At 37.0% G+C, this 20,589-nt stretch overlaps 1 protein-coding gene across 1 annotated transcript in view; it reads right to left on the reverse strand.

Moving 5' to 3' along the window:
• ADAMTS19 (ADAM metallopeptidase with thrombospondin type 1 motif 19) overlaps positions 1–20,589 on the reverse strand; it is a 218,235-nt gene that overhangs the window by 147,115 nt on the left and 50,531 nt on the right. Inside the window, exons 5-7 of the mRNA XM_004609957.3 lie at positions 18,587–18,670; positions 17,528–17,685; positions 3,724–3,767 (exon numbers count right to left, since the gene is read on the reverse strand). Coding sequence (XP_004610014.3) covers positions 3,724–3,767; positions 17,528–17,685; positions 18,587–18,670 — 286 coding nt within the window. The remainder of the gene's footprint in view (positions 1–3,723; positions 3,768–17,527; positions 17,686–18,586; positions 18,671–20,589) is intronic.

Here is a 20,589-nt window from a genome sequence, read left to right on the forward strand (position 1 = left end):
ATTTTATGGTCTAAATTTCTAATATACTATTGAATAGTATTGATAGTAGAATCCTCTCCTTTCTTTTTTATTTTGAAAGGATTTCATTTCAAAACTACAATATTTAGAAACATATGCATTAATTGCATATATATTTATTACAATTTAGTACATTTAGTACAATTTCCATACTGCCTATTTTGCTGTCTTTATGATTAATTTTAATCCTATAATATTCCTTCATTCATAATAGTAATCATACAGGTTTTTGTCCTTGATTGAATTACATAGTTATATTTAAAGAATTTCTAATGTCAAGACATCACTGAATTTATAGAATGTCTCAAATAAAATAGTTATTTGTTTATTAAAAGATAAATTATGAAGTAATATCTGCTGCAGATATAGTGATAATACAAAAAGTATGCCACTTGCTCTGCAATGGCTATCCCAGGTTCCATCCCTGGCACCCTATATGTTCCTCTGAGCCCCACCAGGAGTGTGGTGACAGGAATAATACTTGAACATTAACTTAGGGACAAGAATAAGACTTGAGCATTGACCAGCATATCCCCCAAAAAGAAAAAACTGATAATATTTGGTTCTGAACTTATATTTCTTGAAACTTGCTTTATTTTGCTTTTCTCACACTATCCACTCTGGGTTTTGATAAGAAAATTATATGGCTCTAATGCACTCTTTTCCATTCTCTAAAAAAATTTGTATAATAATGACATCCATTTTTAAAATTTTCATTGGAAATCAATTATAAAATCATCAGAGTCTTGTATTTCTTAGAATTTTTTTTTTTAATTTTAAGGCCAATTCTGTACTTTCGTGCTTTTTTTTCAGTAATCACTTCTCTGAGTCTGACTCAATTTGAGTGAATTTCCTTGACCATTTTTAAGCAACCTGGCAACAATACTGAGCACACCTACTGGCCCCCAATAATCTCCCATTAAGATAAATTGGGAGTCTCATCAGCAATTGTAATTTTCCTTCATGGTATATGCTGACTAATCTCTAGGTCCCAGGAATTAGAATATGAACATCTTTGGGAATAATAATTTCATAATTCCACCTGTGCCTAACTTAATCTATCCCAGGAAATAAACACCTTACAAGCACTACAGCTTGATATATAATCATCATTTGCATCTGAAAACAAAATTTACTTCCCTGAAATATGAGGATATCATCATAGTTCTCTAACATAGGTTCTAAAACTCTGAAATAAACTATAACTTTTATCTATGAGACCACGTGTTGAACAGAGTTTAGGACTCTGATTTTGTGACTTCAAGCATCAGGTAGCAGGGCTCTGGAAGAAGAGCACATTGGAATACCTGCTTTGCAGGCATCAGGCCAATAGCTTCCTCCCTGGTGCTGCGATATGGACCAAGCACAATCTTCACAGCTCTGCTGCAAGCGATTCCCAGTGAGATAAACAATTTGCTACCACATTACAGCATCATTACAAGTACATGTGAACACCTTGGCTAGGGAGTCTGACCCCTGGCAAGCACCTGTGGGAGGCTACAGTGCCTCTTGTAGGCACTATAACTAAAATGTGTTGGTTGTATACAATAAGGGCAAATCTTGGTGAGCAACACAAAGAAATGCAGGTACTACTGCCAGACCTGATTGCCACCCGTCACTACAACTGCAACAATGAAGGGAAAGGAGGAAATCACTGTCACTGTCACTCTCATTGATTTGTTCGATTAGGCACCACTAATGTCTCTTATTGAGAGACTTATTGTTACTGTTTTTGGCATGTCCAATACACACAGGTAGCTTGCCAGGCTCTGCTGTTTGGGCTGCAAACTCTCGTTAGCTTGCCAGGCTGTCCGAGAGGGGCGGAGGAATTGAACAGGGGTTGGTCGCGTGAAAGCCGAACACCCAACCGCTGTGCGATCGCTCCAGCCCTTTTTATCTTCAGATCATATAAATAAAAAGGAGGAAATAATGAAAAAAAATCAAATAGCATTTTTCTTCCCGTATCTATAAAGATGCCCGCCAATCTATCAAACAACCTACCTGACCAAACCAACAGGAAAAATGTGTATGTGAGCGGTGGATAAAACTACTTTAATTTTTTAAACCCTCTAAATGACTTTCAAAATATAACCTTAGTAAGTACAACAATCAGCTGGAGCATTTATATATTAGTTCACAACACTGGGAGTGTTCACCTCATTTAAAATGCAATATTGTGTGTGGGTGTGCATGTCTTGCATTCATAAGGCCCCAAGTTGAACTCCCGACACTGTGCAATTCCTGAACATTGCCAAGGCCAACACCATGAGGCCCAAACACATAACCTAGTAGTGTTGTGTCCAGAAATCCCATTCATAGCTAAGGAGGAAAAAAATTGTTTTAAATAAAATAGAAACCTCTTTTGTGGTAGCAAAGGAGCCAGTTATCTGACTAGAGCAATAATACAGCAAGTAGGATGCTTTACCTTGGATGCAGCTGACCTGGGTTCAATCCTTGAGACCTAATATGGTCCCAGAGCCCTGCAAGGAGTGATTTCTGAATGCAGGTAAGCTCAAAGCTTACTCAGGAAATAATTCCTGAGTGCATGAGCCAGGAGTAACCCCTGTGCATCGCTGGGTGTGAACCAATAAGCAAAAAAAAAAAGGGGGGGGATTCTTCTATACTTATAATGTAATGGTATAAATACAGGGGGGCAGGGAGATGGTCAATGACCAAAACACCTACCACACAAGCGTGATGTCATGAGTTTGATGCCTGATCCCACTGTATGCAATGTTGGTCTGTGCATCTCTGCTATCTATGATCCCAGGAACCACAGACCATTTCCATCAATATTGTGCCAGGTGTGCACAAGCACTGTAATTTGCAGCATGCCGTCACAACTGCAAACCTCTGGGGGCCGCACAGCCCAGAATATGACCCCTGTAAGCACATGTGTGAGCACAATTAAGATGCTCAGGCCCTGATGAGCATGTAGGTGCAAGGTAAGCACCTTACCAACTGTACTTAACTCTGCAGCCTCTCATATCTATCTTTAGATAGGTTAATTTGTATAGATGCATTTATATTGACATATGATTATTGTCTTAAAATTAAGTACTGAGGGGCCAGAGAGATAGTACTGTGAGTAAAGTGCTTGCCTTATACATAGCAGACCTGGGTTTGATCCCGAGTATCCCATAAGGGCCCTGACAAGAGTGATCCCTGAGGTGAAGCCAGGGACAAGCACTGAGTACTGCCAGGTGTGGCCCAAAAATGAAAAATAAAATAAAACTAGGTACTGAGGTTTCATGTAAATCATATATGGTTATGATTTAGGGATTAGGTATTAGTTTATATCAGTCAACATACAGGATATTTCCTACTTCTTTTATAGAAACTCCTTACATCACATAAATCAGATGAAATTTCTTTGGTGTAACCTGCTACAAGTTATAAACACATAAAACTCAGAAACAAAACAAGGGGAAGAATAACATAACATGGGTTGCCTTGGTTTGCCATTAATAGAATTTAATAATTTTATCTCTCTCTCTCTCACTCTCTCTTTCTGAAAATATTTAACTGTTTATCTTTAAGCTTTTACTAATAACTAAGGTATTAAAAACATGAAAAACGATATATCAGATAAAGTAGTAATAATTCACTAACACCACCATATACAAATATTTATTTTATATTTAAGCCAATGCAGTTTTAAGAACCCCAAACTCCTCATGTATAAAAATGTTTATGTTCACTTACCAACAGTGTCACAAGGCTCATCTTTATGTACACAGAAATCTTTCCTAAGAGAAAAAAAACACAAAATTGAGATTGAGATAAATTTTTCACAAACAAAAAATGATCTTTTTTAAATAATACATGACTAATTGAACCAATATTTTAACACAATAAATGAGATAAACTAATTTTTCAATCTAAGAAAATAATATTAATTGAATTTTATGATATTCTCATACATGATGATTGGAGCAATAGCACAGTGAGTAGGGCATTTGCCTTGCATGCAGCTGACCCAGGTTTGATGGCTCTGTCCCACTCAGAGAGCCCGGCAAGTTACTGAGAGTATCCTGCCCGCACGGTAGAGCCTGGAAAGCTACCTGTAGTGTATTCGATATGCCAAAAACAGTAACAACAAGTCTCACAATGGAGACGTTATTGGTGCCTGCTTGAGCAAATTGATAAACAACGGGACGACAGTGCTACAGTGCTACTCATACATGATATAATCCTGAAACATAGGGTTCTAAACCAAAAAAAAAAATTAACTCTCAAAGATTCTTTGAATATTTCTATCTCTTCATAATTTTAATTAGCCTTCTGGGAAAATTCTTCAGCTATATTTCAATCCACCATTGCTTTCTATAGCTGTATCTAATCAGCTCTAATTCAAGATTATGATTTTAAGTGTAAGTACCACATTTCTTTTTTGAATGTTATTTTTCTTAATTTTTATATAATTGCTTCTTGTTCAAAAGCAATTTCCTCTCATACTTAGACTGTTGTTCATAATCTTGTGAAAATTTTTGTAATTCTTACCAGTTATATATAAATATATATATTTTTACTTTTTTGTTATTGGGTCACGCCTGGTGGTGCTCAGGGCTTACTCCTGGCTCTGCACTGGGGAATCACTTCTGGCAGGTCTCAGGAGATCATATGGGGTGCCAGGATTTGAACTCAAGGTCAGTCATGCTGTATTATTTCTCTGGCCTCAATTCCTACATTTTAAAAATGATTCTTTATTATGATTTTTGGCTGTTACAATAAAAGGTACTGCCACTTGCTATTTGGAAGTTCTACTGTGAACTCAGTTATCCCTTGTGCTAGCCTTGTACAGTAAGATGTAAAAGAGTCCTTTTGGAGCACTCCTACACTCATTTTCATTAAGACTTCAATGTTAGAAACATATTTGTAGTAACAAGTACCTTCCTAGAGGAGCCATTTTTCTCCTTAACCTGGAGCCATAACTGAGACAGAATTCTTCTCGCAAACAACTTTCCCTCGTTGTTAATAGCCCACTGCTTTTACCAGATCACACTTTTGCCAAGGCTGGAAATTTCTATGGATTCTGATTTTATATAACCATTTTAATTCCATTTCTTCATGTGCATAATCTCTCTATGTGGGAAAAATCCCAATAACCACAGTATTCCAGAAGCTTAAAATTTTATTTTGCTATGTATGCCGAAGGATTTTACTTTATATAATTTCTCTGTAATTTATCATAACACTATGGAGTTATAAATAACAAAAATGATACAAGCATGATAGTCTATGACATGAATTCCTTCATTAAAAAAACCAATCACATGAAGATTTAATATTCTGGTGTGTCTCTTAGCCAAGAACAACTTTCCATTGTTTCACTCAGATTCATGGAAGCAGATTCTTGGGTGCTTTGGCATAGTACCCCTCCTTCTTTTGTTTCCTTAAGTACTTTCGCCCTCGAGTATTTGGTACTGGTTTATTTTTACTCACCATGCTTTCTCCTGACTCAGATTTTAAATACAAGTCAGAGGTATCTTTGCTTTATTGAGGGCCTACTGCCGAGACTTCTCACGTGACACAAGAAAAGTCTCCCCCATGGCCTGCTCGATAGAACAGCAGGTAGTATGCTTGCCTTGCAAAGGAATACCCGACAAGAATAATCCTTGGGCGCAAAGCCAGGACTAAGCCCTGAGTACCACCAGGTGTGGCCCAAAACCAAAAAAGGAAAGCGAAACAAAACAAAACAAAAAAAACAACAACATGAAAGAAAGGTCTCCCTGAAAATGTACATATAATACAGTTTGACAATATTCTGTCACTGATTACTGTGTGTTTCTAACCAGGAATATCATAACATATCCTTGCCAAATAGTAAAAATATTCATGTTTTTCTCATGTGACATGTTTTTATTCTGATGAATTTGTAAACCAGCTAATCCATCCCGGATACTGCATATTGGCTGCTATTATTCTACCTATACCCTTTTCTTTCATATAGAGAAGTTCTAATCCAATTAATTCTGCGCACATGTTTTATATCTGTGTTCCAATTACATGGATATGACAAAGTAAATTCATTATTTGTGAAATATTTTAATAAGCAAAGAGATTTTAATGAACTAAATAATAATCAGATTTTCTATCGTTACTTGGAACTTTAATACATATGTCTTTTGATGTGAAAAGAGTGTAAATAAATGTGAGGAAACAAAATGAACTGGGTGAGGGAAGTTGGTTGAGGCTACACTAGTGATATTCAGGTGCAATCCCTGGCAGTACTTAGGGGGACCATATGTGGGCTTGAGGAGTTGAACTGTGATCAAATTCAAGGCAAGAGCCTTTGCTCCTTTCTCTCTGGCCCAAACGGAAACTAAATCTTTAAAAGATTACCACTTGAGCTAATCCCTGAAAGATTACCATCCTCAATTTCTACACTGAACTAGTTGTTCATTTCCTTTTCAATATTCTGGATAGGGAAAACCAGAAAGCTTATAAATCCAGGTAAAATATAAGGCGACTTCTATTTGAAATATTTTCAGGGTTATAATCAAAGGTTTAAAAAAAAAAATCTGTGTTTGCCATTGAGTGGCACCCTAACCACTCACAACTCCAGCATCTTTTCATTTAGGAAACCACCTTCAAATACAGGGTGGAGCGATAGTGCAGCAGGTAGGGCGTTCATCTTGCACACGGCTGACCCGGATTCGAGTCATCCGCCCCACTCAGAGAGCCTGGCAAGCTACCAAGAATATCTCACCCCCATGGCAGAGCCTGGAAAGCTACCAGTGGTTTATTTGATATGCCAAGGTACAGTAACAAGTCTCACAATGGAGACATTACTGGTGCCCGCTTGAGCAAATTGATGACCATGGGATGACAGTGACAGTGACCTTCAAATACATCATATTTTCTCACCAGCTTTAGACACAGATTTCTCCCTCCTTCCCAGTGATACTGCCCCCCTTTTTGCAAAGGATCTAAATTTACTTAAATAATTCAGATGCTCTCAATGATCTAAAATAATGAAAATGTTAATATGAAGTTCCAAATTACCCACTATTTGAAATTCCTAGATTTACTCTCTACACTGTCATTCTTAAAGTCTAGTTCTGCATATCTTTTGATTCAGAGAAGTGCCCAGACTCTTTTCCACCTACCCAAAACTCCAGAATGATAGCTCTGGTGCTAAACTAAGGTAAAGTTGGTCTCTGTGGCTTAAAACTAGTACAAAATAATATAGGAAAATAGAACTTCCTGGTAGAGTCATGTATTCAGTATTATATCAGTCATATATTATACTCATAGCTGAAGAAATAAAAAATAGCTTGCTTTGACTTTTTATTATATCTACCTGGTAACATTTCTGTCTTAGAAGCTATGACCACTGAATTTATCACAGGGACCCTGTGCTGATTGCAGTTTGTACATTACATAACTGATGTACACGATAATGTAAATGGCTCCCTCTGCTGTTGTGTAGTTCATGACATATACAACTGGATGTGTAAGGATTTAGAAAGGACCGCTTACATGCCAAAACTGGATAAACGGAAAATTATAGGAAAATTAAAAGATTTCTATTCTGGTGAGAAAAATAGTACTCGTGCTATTTTACTGCACGTGTAGGTAGGATTCGTATCTTGCACTCAGCCAGCCCAGATCCAATCCCCAGCACCATCTATGGTGCCCACCCACAAGCACTTAGGAGTGATCCCAGAGAGCAGAGGCATGAGTAAGTCCTAGGTACTGCTGGGTATGGCTCCCAAACAAAATCAAAACAAAACAAGGCTTCTACTCTGCAAATAAAGAAAGGGGTCACCATATTCACCTCTGTAGCATGACAAGAGCCTCAGAACCAGCAAGAAAGAAGCCTTGTAGTTAGTGATAGATAGGGGGGAAGAAGAAAAGAAGGAAGAAGAAAGAAGAAAGAGGGAAGGAAAAGGGAAGGAAGAAGGAAGGGGAAGGAGAAGAAGAGGAAGAAGAAGAGGAGGAAGAGAAAAAGGAAGAAGAGGAGAAGGAAAAAGGAGGAGGAAGAGGAGGAGGAACAATCAAGATACATGATACTGAATATGAGAGTAATTTTGAAAATTAAGGAGCCACATAAAATCGGTCTTCATGTTAGGGACAAGTATTGTGAAGTATAAAGTATACTTAGATGTAGAGAGATTTTATATCCTTATCTATGAAGTAGCAACATGATTATTAGTTTTACAGAACATGAAATTACAGCAACATGACTTGGTAACTAAACAACAGGATAAAAGTATGATAAATAATCTGCTGTTGGGGCTGGAGCAATAGCACAGCAGGTAGGACGTTTGTCTTGCACACGGCCGACCCGTGTTCTACTTCCAGCATCCCATATGGTCCCCTGAGGGCCGCCAGGAATAATTCCTGGGTGCAGAGCCAGGAGTAACCCCTGTGCATTGCCAGGTTTGATCCAAAAACCAAAAAAAAAAAATCTGCTATTGTCAAGGGGTACTTAGAGTTCTTCACATCAATCATAAGTTCTGATTTTTTTTAAACCAATAAACATTGGAAGCATCTCTCATAATACAAGCAAAACGAATTGTCTACAGCATTTTAAAACCTTAGGCCAGATCTTATTTTCAGTTTTTGAACTGTCAACTTCTTTCCAGAGGACCAAAACAATGTATGCTTCAGTTCGCAATATTCAACAATTCTTTTGGGAGAAGTGGGGGTTACAAGGGAGAGGTTGAGGGACAAAGGAACTGTTTGCTGCCTAAATCTCTGATCATGTGAAATCACATTCTCTCATTCTGGGCTCACATTGGCTCAGGTGACTGAAGTCTGCATCACAGTTTCATTATGTGCATTTTTGGAAATGATATTGTTAGACTTTGGCAACTAGAAAGGCCAATAAATTCTACTTTAGTTCTGATTTATATTAAAGAAAATGAAATGTAGCCTCAGATTTCCAGGAATGAAGATGCATCTGAGAATAAGTTTTATTATAAAGTTTTAAAATGTCCTGGGATATACCTATAAATGATATTCAAAAATTATTCTATGATTTGTATAAAATTAATGTACTTTGGCAATTTCCACATTTCATTCAATTTTCTAAGTTTCTTGCCATGTCATTAGTTTGAAATTGTTTTCAAAAGTGGTGTGCATGAACCAAAAACATTTTAGTACATCTGAAAGCAAAACTATAATAAAAATATGACAATAAAAATATAATAAAAATATTACCATAAAAGCAATTCTAATTTAGAATGAATTCTCAAGGAACACAACTTATATCTTCTCCAAGATTTCAAGTAGAAATGTGAAAAAGGACACTAAGAAATCATTCAACAACTGGGAGAGCATGTTTTGTGTTTTTGATAACTATGAGCCCACAAGGATGAGATCAGCTGTAAGTTTCATTGTATCACACAGGAGAGTTTAACACATATATTATGGCAGAAAGGCTCAGATTTATACAAACATCATTCTTTTTAGTGAAAACTAAAAATTACAGCATAGCTAAAATTTCTTTCTGCTCCTATGCTCATAAGACACACAACATTTAATAATGATTTAAGATGAGCATTCTCCAGAAACTAGGCTGGTTATAAGTCCAGTTTATTAAATGTAGAGCAAGGAATCCAAGAAGGTTAAAATTTTTGTTTCCCCTCCTTCTTTACAAAGCAAAACTTTTGAATATCTTTATATTTACTTATACAAGTAAGATGAGATTCTTGCCTCTCAGTTACTCAAGACATTATAAACAATTTAGACTGGTGTTAAATGGAACTAGGTCACTTGGCTATAAAACATGTTTTGAACATAATGCCTTTCAGCAATACTGGAAACAGAAATAATGATCACAGCTAAGAAAAAGGAGAATATATATTTAAATATTTTTGCCCTTTCTACAGAGCAAGTGATTTTTTAATTTTAAGGTACAACAATAGTTGTATATTTTATGCTTAAAATTGAATAAAATTGAACTTCTCTCTAGGTGAAAAAAAAATTGATCCAGCAATACAATTTATGGAATATATCCTGGAGAAGCAAAAAAGTATAGTCGAAATGACATCTGCACTTATATTTTCATTGCAGCACTGTTTACAATAGCCAGAATCTGAAAAAACCCGAGTGTCCGAAAACATTTGACTGGTTAAAGCAACTTTGGTACATCTATATAATGGAATACTATGCAGCTGTTAGAAAAGATGAAGTCATGAATTTTGTATATAAGTGGATCAACATGGAAAGTATCATGCTAAGTGAAATGAGTCAGAAAGAGAGGGACAGACATAGAAAGATTGCACTTATCTGTGGAATATAAAATAACAGAATAGAAGACTAATACCCAAGAACAGTAGAAATAAATAAGTACCAGGAGGTTTGCTCCATAGCTTGGAAGCCAGCCTCACATGCTGGGGGGAAAAGGAAGCTCAGATACAGAAGGGAAAACCAAGTAAAATGTGGTTGGAGGAGCTTCTCTGGAAGGGATGTGTGCAGAAAGTAGACTATGGATTGAACACGATGGCCACTCAATACCCCTATTGCAAACCACAACACCCAAAAGGAGAGAGAGAACAAAAGGGAATGCCCTGCCACAGAGGTGGGGTGGGGTAGGGGGGATGGGATTGGGGGTGGGAGGATACTGGTTTCATCGGTGGTTGTAGAATGGGCACTGGTGGAGGAATGGATTCTCGAACATTGTATGACGGAAACACAAGCACAAAAATGTGTAAAGCTGTAACTGTAGCCTCATGGTGATTCACTAATAAAAAAAAAAGAAAAATTTGTCCCCAAAAAGCAGTTATACCTCTAAAGTATATAAAAAATAAATAAAAGAAAGATAAATATTAGCTGAACTCACTTATCTGTGGTATATGGAATAACAGGACAAGGAAAAGCAAGGCATCAAAGATGGGATGCCCTGATTCCCCTGGAATCTGAACTACAAAACTGAGGATAGGGAAGGAAAGAAACTGTGGAGGGAAAAGGAACTGAAGGATGGTAACAGGGGCAGGTGGTAGGGGCTTGACACCCTGGTGGTATACTAGTGTTATTTAACTACATTTCTCAATCATAGAACCAACAAAACTGAAAGCATAAGATCCAAGCTAAAGTAAGCAAACTTAAAAATGTGCCTGTCAGAGAGGCAGGTTGTGAGGATAGAAGGGTAAATGTGGACATTGGTGATGTCCATCGCTCCCGGTGATGAAATAGATGTTTCATCTGCCCCTGGTGATGAAATAGATGTTGAAAAATTATATGTCCAAATCTCAGCTATGAATCATGATGTGTAAATTAGAAAATTAAGAGTAAAAAGTAAAAAGCCCTGAGCGGAGCTCCTGTGGCCGAAGACCTCTGGAGCCTTAGCCACAGCCATCCTCAACGGCTCTTCACACGTTCGGACGAACCTCACACATGAAGGAACTGGCAGAGGAACCCAGGTGTGTAGGACCGGAGGCTGAGACCTCCAGCCTGCTCGGGTCAGGACTGGGCCTCTTCCACCCAGATTTCCCATTTTCCAGTAGCTAGGCAGTCACACCCAGGGACTGCCCCCAGCGCCATGTAATCCCACCAACGGCCAACATCCAGAGACTATAAAACCAAGCTCCTGGAAGACATCTTATAGCCTAGTTCACCTTCTGGGAGAACATCGCAAGCTACCGAGAGTTTCCTGCCCACATGGGAGAGCCTTGCAAACTACCCACGGTGTATTTATTTGCCAAAACCAGTAACAATGCTGTGTCTCATTCCCCTGACCCTGAAAGAGCCTCCAATGTGGCATCATTGGGAAGGACAAATAAAAAGAGGCTTCTAAAATCTCAGGGCTAGGACGAATGGAGACATTACTGAGACCACTCAAGATATTTGATGATCAACGGGATGATGATGATGGTGATGAAATAGTAAAATAAACTGGTATTACTTTGCAAATTATAGTGCCTAAATTTAAAAAACTACTTTATAAATCATGGTTCCTAAATTTAAAAAGTAAAATTAAAAAGTAAAAGAAATTGGTATTACTTTGTAAATTATGGTGTTTAAATTGAAAAAAAATTTGCAAATTATATTTATTTTCTTTCTTTTTTTTATTAGTGAATCACCATGAGTTACAGTTACAAACTTATGAACTTTCATGGTTGCATTATGTTTATATCCCTCCACCAGTGCCCAGTCCCCTCCCCCAATGTTCCCAGTATCCCTCCCACACTCCCACCCCATCCCCCCTCCCCTCAACCCCAACCCACCTCTGTGGCAGGGCATTCCCTTTTGTTCTCTCTCTCCAATTGGGTGTTGCGGTTTGCAACAGAGGCACTGCGTAGCCATCGTGTTTGGTCTATATTCTATTTTCAGCGCGCATCTCCCATCCTGTGCGGGTCCTCAAACCACATTTTACCTGGTGTTCCCTTCTCTATGCGAGTTGCCCCTTCCTCCAGTGTGTGGGGCCAGCATCCAAGCCTTTGAGCCAACCTCCTGGTACTTATCTCTACTATTCTTGGGTGTTAGTCTCCTATTCTGTTATTTTATTTTATATTCCACAGATGAATGCAATCTTTCTATGTCTGTCTCTCTCTTTCTGACTCATTTCACTTAGCATGATACTTTCCACGTTGATCCACTTATATGCAAACATCATGACTTCATCTTTTCTAACAGCAGCATAGTATTCCATTGTGTAGATGTACCAAAGTTTCTTTAACCAGTCATCTGTTCTCAGGCACTCGGGTTTTTTCCAGATTCTGGCTATTGCAAATAGTGCTGCAATGAACATTCGAGTGCAGATGTCATTTCGACTGTACTTTTTTGCCTCTCTGGGATATATTCCCAGAAGTGGTACTGCTGGGTCAAATGGGAGCTCAACTTCTAATTTTTTGAAAATCGACCATACTGTTTTCCAAAACAGCTGAACCTGTCGGCATTCCCACCAGCAGTGTAGAAGGGTCCCTTTCTCCCCACATCCACGACAACAGCGGTAGCTTTTGTTCTTTTGGATGTGTGCCAGTCTGTGTGGTGTGAGGTGGTATCTCATGGTTGTTTTGATCTGCATCTTTCTGATGATTAGTGGTGAAGAGCATTTTTTCGTGTGCCTTTTTGCCATTCATAAAACTTCAAACTTCAAAGAAACTTCAAAGAAAATTTTTAAAAAGAGAAAAACTAGTGGTGAGAAAATACTGGAAAAAATTAAGGCCCACTGTCTACTTAAGCTCCCACACAGCCATGCTTCAGAGACACACAAATGAACCTCGAACCCAAGCAACTTACAGCACAGATGGCCCAGGACTCTGCAATAGGCCCTCACCATTGGGCTGCTGCAGACGGGGGCAGGTGCTGTCCCTCTGCCTGCCCTCTAATGTAGCTCCGGCAGGCGCTATATTCTAGAAGGCAGCGAGAAGCTCCAGGTATGAGAAGCAGTGACAGCAAATCCCAAGTCTCACAGGATAGGGGAGGAGTGGGCCCTCTTCCTCCACCCCTCCCCCCACCCACCCCAACGGGGTGCTGGGGTGAGGCTACATCCTCCCACCATCTACTTAAGCTCCCACACGGTCACGATCTAGAGACACACAAATGAACCTCGGACCTGAGCAACTTGCTGCAGCGATTTCTTCAGACCCTCATTATTATAATTTTAGAATTCCTAGAGTGCACAGCCATGCGACATTATATTATATCCATAGTAAACAACACAAAACACATCGTCTAGCATTGCATTTTCGACAGGTATGAGGAGTGGTAGGACTGGTGTTGAAATATCGAAGGTAAGTAAAGTAGAGAAAAAATATTTTGCGAATTGTCTTCCACACAGGCAGGGGGAGGTGTAGAATGGCAGGTGGGATACTGGGAATTTTGGTGTTGGAAAACGTGCACTGGTGAAGGGATGGGTGTTTGATTAAAGTTCAAACATTAAATTTTTGTTACTGTACCTCACGTGAATTAATTTAAAAAATTAATTTATAAAGAGATAATTTTTTAATTTAATTTGTTAATTAATTACTGTGAGGGTACAGATACAGATTTACATATTCTCGTGTTTATGTTTCAGTCATACACAGCTTGAGTACCCATCTCTCCACCAGTGTCCATTCTCCACTGATGACCCCATCATCCCTCCCACCCCTCCATACCCCCCACCCCATATCCCCCCACCCCGCTTCTGTGGCAGGGCATTCCCCCTGTTCTCTCTCTCCAAAAAGAGATAAAGAGATATAAGCCATTTTCCTAGAAGCCTCCCAAATATAGTGATTTCAAATAGGCTGTGTATATTTCATTATATGACTTTTCTAAATCTATCGTCATTCTGACATGTCATTAGAAGATGTCTATAATGGAGAAGGTGCATGTTCCTTCTTTCTAGAACATTAGAAAATATGTTCTAATGGGGCTAGAGAGATAGTACAGTGGGGAGGGTGCTTGCTTTGCCCACAGCTGACCTGAGTTCAATCACCAGCATTCCACATGTTCCCCTGAGTCCCACCAGGAATGATCCATGAGAAAAGAGCCAGGAGTAAGCCTTGAGTTCTGCTGGGTATGGCCCCCAAACAAACAAATGATGTTTTAACAATCGTAACACAACTTTAAAAGTAATGTAAACATTAAATTGGGACTGAGGGAAAAAAATCTTAGTTATTTTGTTAAATTGATATGAACTTTTAAGATAGTGATAGTGATAACACATGAATAAAAATTTGCATGAGGTTATACAATTATTTGTTTGGAAAATATTGCTGGCTCACTGTATGTTTATGCTATGCAAAATATCTAATCTACATCACCCTATTTTTCTGCCTTAATAAATGTGATGAGATTACCTATTTGATCATTACATTTGATCCCAATTTTCCAATTTAGTGTCTTGCTAACCTTGAAACAAAAATTAAGCCTACCTGACAACTGTAATGCCCTTTTCAATAGCTTAGGAACATATTTTTACACCATTTCCACACAGCAGCTAAAAGGACTATTCTTGAAATCAAATGCTAGTCCCACCTTGTTTAACTATGTGCAGTAGTTTCTTCCTCCTCTTGGATGAACAAATTTTTGCTAAGACTTATAAACCTGAACAATCTGAACTTGTTTACTCCCATACTCACATAAAACCCTATTGCATGTAGTTCTCTGCTGTAACTTATGTTGACCTTTCTGTCTCTCCTACCAAATAAAAAGTACTAGTAGTCTCATTAATAAACATTTTAGCAATAAAATTTACATAAAATACAACTTCTCAAAGTAAGCAGAATAAAGAATTTTGACAAATGTATAAACTCATGGATTTAAAGCAAAATAAGACTTTCATGTGGTGTGCACATGATAAACATTATTTCAATCAGCAGGGACCAGGCTACAGGGGATCGGGTGTGTGTCATGCCAAAGGCTAATTCCCCCAGCACTGCCAAAAATAATTCCTCAACGGAACCAGGAGTAAGCCCTGAGCATTGCTAGGTGTGTGCCTCCCCAAATTACAAAACATAAAAACCATAAATTAAAGAATATTATCTTAAATCCCTTGCTTTCCAAGGCCTTCATCCTTAAAACAACAATGAACCCTATACATTAAGTTCTGATTTTCTAGAACTACAAATAGATTATCTCGTTACCTAAATTTTTTAAAACTGAAATAGCATAGCATAGCATTTAATACTAGTACACATTTTGGCATTTATTAATAGTTTGGAAAATATTCAGAATATGTAACAACATATACATACCTATAAGATGAAAATTTAAGTCATTTCAGTTTGGGCAGTTATTTAAAAAGTTGCTAGAAATTTTCAAATATAAGTTTTTAATGAAAAACTATTCTTACTCTTTGAGTGACTATCTAAAAGTTCACATTTTGGGTTACATATCAGTGAATATTTAACTTTATACTGTTTTCCAAGATGGCTGAACTAGTTTATAATTCCACTAATCACCACTGAAATAGCATTGTTGAATATTTTCAATTTTTAGAGCTATGATCTTCATTTAATTTGGATTTGATTTGCATTTTTCTCACTACTAATGATCTTAGGAACTGTTCTCCATATTTTATTAAATTTCCAGATTTTTATGGTCATATATTATGAATGGTACATATAAACATGCATAAATACATTCTAAACACAAACTCTAATAGAAGTATGTATTGGAACTATTTTCTCTAATTCTATGACTTGGTTACTCATTTTCAACAATGTCTGCACAAAAGATGGTATTAATTTCAAAATGTTTAAATGATCATTCTAAATAATTTTTATTGATATTTTTTTGTACTCCATTAAAGAAATCACTGCCCTTGCCATGGTCTTAAAGATATTCTGGGCTTAAACAGTTTTAGCTTTCAGGTAGCTTTCTATGCTCTATTATAAATTAGCATTACACATTATCATTTGAAAGTGAAAAGTAGTTTCAGTAAGATCACTGTGCTCTACCTTGATTCCAGCTGCTGTCCCTGCCAATAAACCGTCCCCTTACAAAACCTAAGATGACCTGGGGGAGGGGGGTCGTCTCACAAATCTTCTACTTATAATCTTTTGTTGACCATTCTTGAGTAAATTGAAAGCAGCTGTCACGTAACTATTTTTTAGTATTATGGTTGGTTTTTGCACAAATCTAGAATCAGGCACACCTATATAGTTGGAAATAGAAATCCAATTGTGTCCTGACAGATTTTTTTAATTTTTATTAATTATTTATCACTAGAATACTATTTGTATATATTATTCAGCAAGAGAAGCTATCATAAATTCATAGACTAATTACAGAAAATCATAGTTAAACGTTACTGCTTGCTATGACATGAGTTGGCAACAATATTGAGACTAAAGTTAAATTACAAGTCAACAATTAATTATTTATTTTTGCCAGTTCTAAGCAAGATAAATTTATGAATAATAGCAACTATAAAGTGAAACTTTCTCAAGTCGGTGACCATATGTTCCACTGGGGGCCCCCAAGATATTCCAAGGGGAAACAGATTAAAGTCATGTAAATGGGGGCCATATCACTACAGCTTAGGGGGTTAGCCAGCAGGGAGACCACAGAAAGGGAACAAAGTCAAAAGGGAACCATGGTAAGGAAAAGGTAGAGAGACATTGATACAGAGCATATTGTTGCTCGTGATTTCACATTCTTTTAGTTATATTTATTGCTGCATTGCAAATGCTTATGAGTAGTAGAGACATTCACAAAGCAGTTCATAAAACTTCTCAGATGGAACCAAAGTTTTTCAATTGCTGAATTAAACTTATTGGCCTACTTTACATGCTGATGACTAAAGTAGTGTGGGTGCATAAATCCAAAGTTCTAACAAAATTCATCACATATTCCAACTATCATCATAAATGGCTAATTGTCAGCTTCCAAAATTGAGAGAAAACGTTTTTAAAACTAATGTTTAACCTAGTGTTTAAGATGCCACCTACTACATGACTATTCAGAAATCATTTCTTCTGAGTTAATAAGCAAGATTCATAATATTACCATGCCAAAACAGCTTTGGCATACACAATCTGAATAAAAACTCTCTAAAGAGATTGATAAGATTAACAGCATGATCATTAGATTAGAAAAGCTCTGTAGTTGGCTTTGGAAGATTCACCTTGTTATCAGTATAGCTGCATCCACAGAAGTTAGATCTTCTCCCCAGTTGGTGGACATCTCTAAATGGATATCATTCTTCTTGCCAAATTCTTCATGTTGCCACTTACAAAAACTCTCTAGCATTTTCTCTCCATGATGTCCTATGTAGAGATCTGCCTACAGAACAAGAGATTTTTGACTTCAGGGTAAACCATTTCAGGTTTCTCTCTTCCTCCTGCTCTCCCTCTCTCCCTCTCTCATCACCTATCACTCATCTATCTCTCTTTCACACAGACCCACCTCTCTCTATATCTAGAGGGATGTTTTGAATAACTAAAGCAGGCAGTTCTATGATATAGAAACTGAAAGACATTCAGGATAAATTTAGTTTGAGGTAAAAATCCTGAAGCATTGTGAAGATTACAATAATTTAAAAATTGTATTTAATGATATTCTGAAAAAGGCGACAACAAATAGACCATGAAAAATGTAAAATTTTTAGACCAAATAAATCAGTATTCAATGTTACAACAGAAGTTTTCTGACATACCAGGTAAAAAGCATTGTACAATTATGTACATTCTACATAATTTAATCTAATTTAATATATATTTAACCTAAAATGATTTATAGATAAACGAAAGTTTCCTCTCATTAAAAACATCTTTTTAAAATTACATTTCTGGATGTTAAGTCTATTTTCAAGATCTAGGAAGACTAAGATTACTGCATTTTGGGGGGAATAAACCTGAAATAGTCACTAAAACTAAACGTCAGTGAAGTATATATTCTTTAGGTGACTCAGCGGATAATTCTGGATTTTAAGACAATATAATCTGTAGTTGGAGGGACAGTACAGCAAGCAGAGCACTTGCCAGGTTTAACCCCCAGCACCACATATGCTTCCCTGAGATCCTAAGCACAGAGCTAAGAATAAGCTCTGAGCATTCTGTACTCAGAAACCAAAACTGAAAACAAAACAAAACAAAGGGGTCAATAAAATCTAATAATATATAACATCAAAGTAAAACACAAACTTCTCACCCACTTCATTGAATAAAAATTAAGACTTTCTTACTGGTGTTTCATGAAGCAGAATAAGCTTTATCACACGGAGATTGACCTGGACACCCAGACTCTTGTGTTGAAAAAGGTTAAAAACCTAAAATCAAATGAAAATAAAAAGCCTAAAATAAAACTGAAAAACAGCTGAAATTTCCTTCAAACCAAGACATGTTAAGAAATCTCAAAGAGTTGAGAAAACTCTGATAGGTAAAAATGTTTTTAGTTATTTAAATATTAGCTTAATAAACAGTAATGAATCAGTTCATTCTTTAACATACCTAGAATTTTAGACCTAGTGTTCTGAGGAACTCACTGTAGTTTCCAGCTTCTGGGCTCTCCCATGGGGTGCTGTGGAACATGCAATTTTTCATGATAAAGCAAAGAAGCATCTTAGTAACTGCATCCTCTAATTTCTCTTAGGAACACTCAATGCAGGGACTTCCTTATGCATGGGAAACAGTTCTAAACACTCAAACTACTTATATGATCTCAGTTCATTCCTTTACATAATGCTTTTTCTCCCAATATTGCTTCGAGAAGAACAGGGGTTTCAGAGCTGTCCTAGAAGACGAGTTGCTCACAGGGGTCATGGCCACTGAGTCGTTGTAGAACTTCATTAGGTCTGGTTTTCCCCAAATGGGAAGTGGGTAGCTATGTGGGAAAGCAGTGGGGTATGCAATTTTTTTAATGTGGTAGCGTGATTTATAAAATTTAGTATTTGACTTATGATAGAAAAAAGGAAATTGGCATGTGAAACATGTGCTTTCAGAAGTCTTGCCAATTGAATAGAACCAAGTTGGTAGGTTATGTTGATCCACCCCCAAACAGAATACTTGTGGAATGTTCAGAAGGTAGCTAGATATACACAGAAATAACTCCAAGGTAGGGGAATCCTGCCACAAAGTGATAGCAAGAAAAAAATTTTTAAAGGAATTTTATAAAAATATACTATTTTCTTAAATCAGTACTTCTCACCTTGCCTATATGGTAATTTGAATTATAAATGTATGCATATATGTACATAAAGCATATGTATACATTTAATTTACATGTTTCTATGTACATGTGTATATAGATATACATGTATATGGAGATATATATATGGAGATATGTTTATATGTATATATATATATATAGTCTCCTAATTCTATTTATTGTACCTCAAGAACCATCCTTTGTTATATTCTTCTAATTCTACCATGAAAAAGGTTTACTCAGTAGTGTTATGTAAGTAATTCTAAGAATTCATTGTAATAATCTTTAAGACGCTAGGTATAAACTGTGCATATTTATAGTTAAACTAGGCACAAACTACACTCTTTAAGAAACTGTCAACAAAGTTAGCAAAATGCCACTCAGCTGCTTAAAACGATTAATTATTAACTATCAGATTTTATTCATTAACTAATGTATCTCTCAGCCAGTTTTATATATCTTTACAAGAGTTCAGTAGATTACTAGCCTTCATTTTTGTTCTAAATCATCATCTATATTATTTTTTGTGGGGCAAAGCAAACACATTATAATATTTCTGCTAAATTTTTATTTCTGCTGATACACATACACATAGTACATTTCTGCTAATTTCAACAAATTAACTTTTCTAAGTGAATTAAAAATGCACAAAGACATAAAACTAATATTTTTGCTACATCAATATTTATAATTTGGATTTTTCTTTTAAGGCATATACTTTGTTCAATGGGCTGGAGCGATAGCACAGCGTAGGGCATTCGCCTTTCTTTCACGCGGCTGACCCGTGTTCAATTCCTCTGCCCCTCTTGGAGAGCCCTGCAAGTTACCGAGAGTATCACGCCTGCACGGCAGAGCCTGGCAAGCTACCTCTGGCGTATTGGATATGCCAAAAACAGTAACAATATGTCTCACAATGAGAGACGTTGCTGGTGCCCGCTCAAACAAATCAATGAGCTGGATGACAGGGACGGTGACTTTGTTCAATATCTCTTCATCAGATAGATTAGTTTGTTTACTCAAAGAATTTAATTTTACTGACGT

The sequence above is a fragment of the Sorex araneus genome, chromosome 6, assembly GCF_027595985.1.
Source record: "Sorex araneus isolate mSorAra2 chromosome 6, mSorAra2.pri, whole genome shotgun sequence".
NCBI lineage: Eukaryota > Metazoa > Chordata > Mammalia > Eulipotyphla > Soricidae > Sorex > Sorex araneus.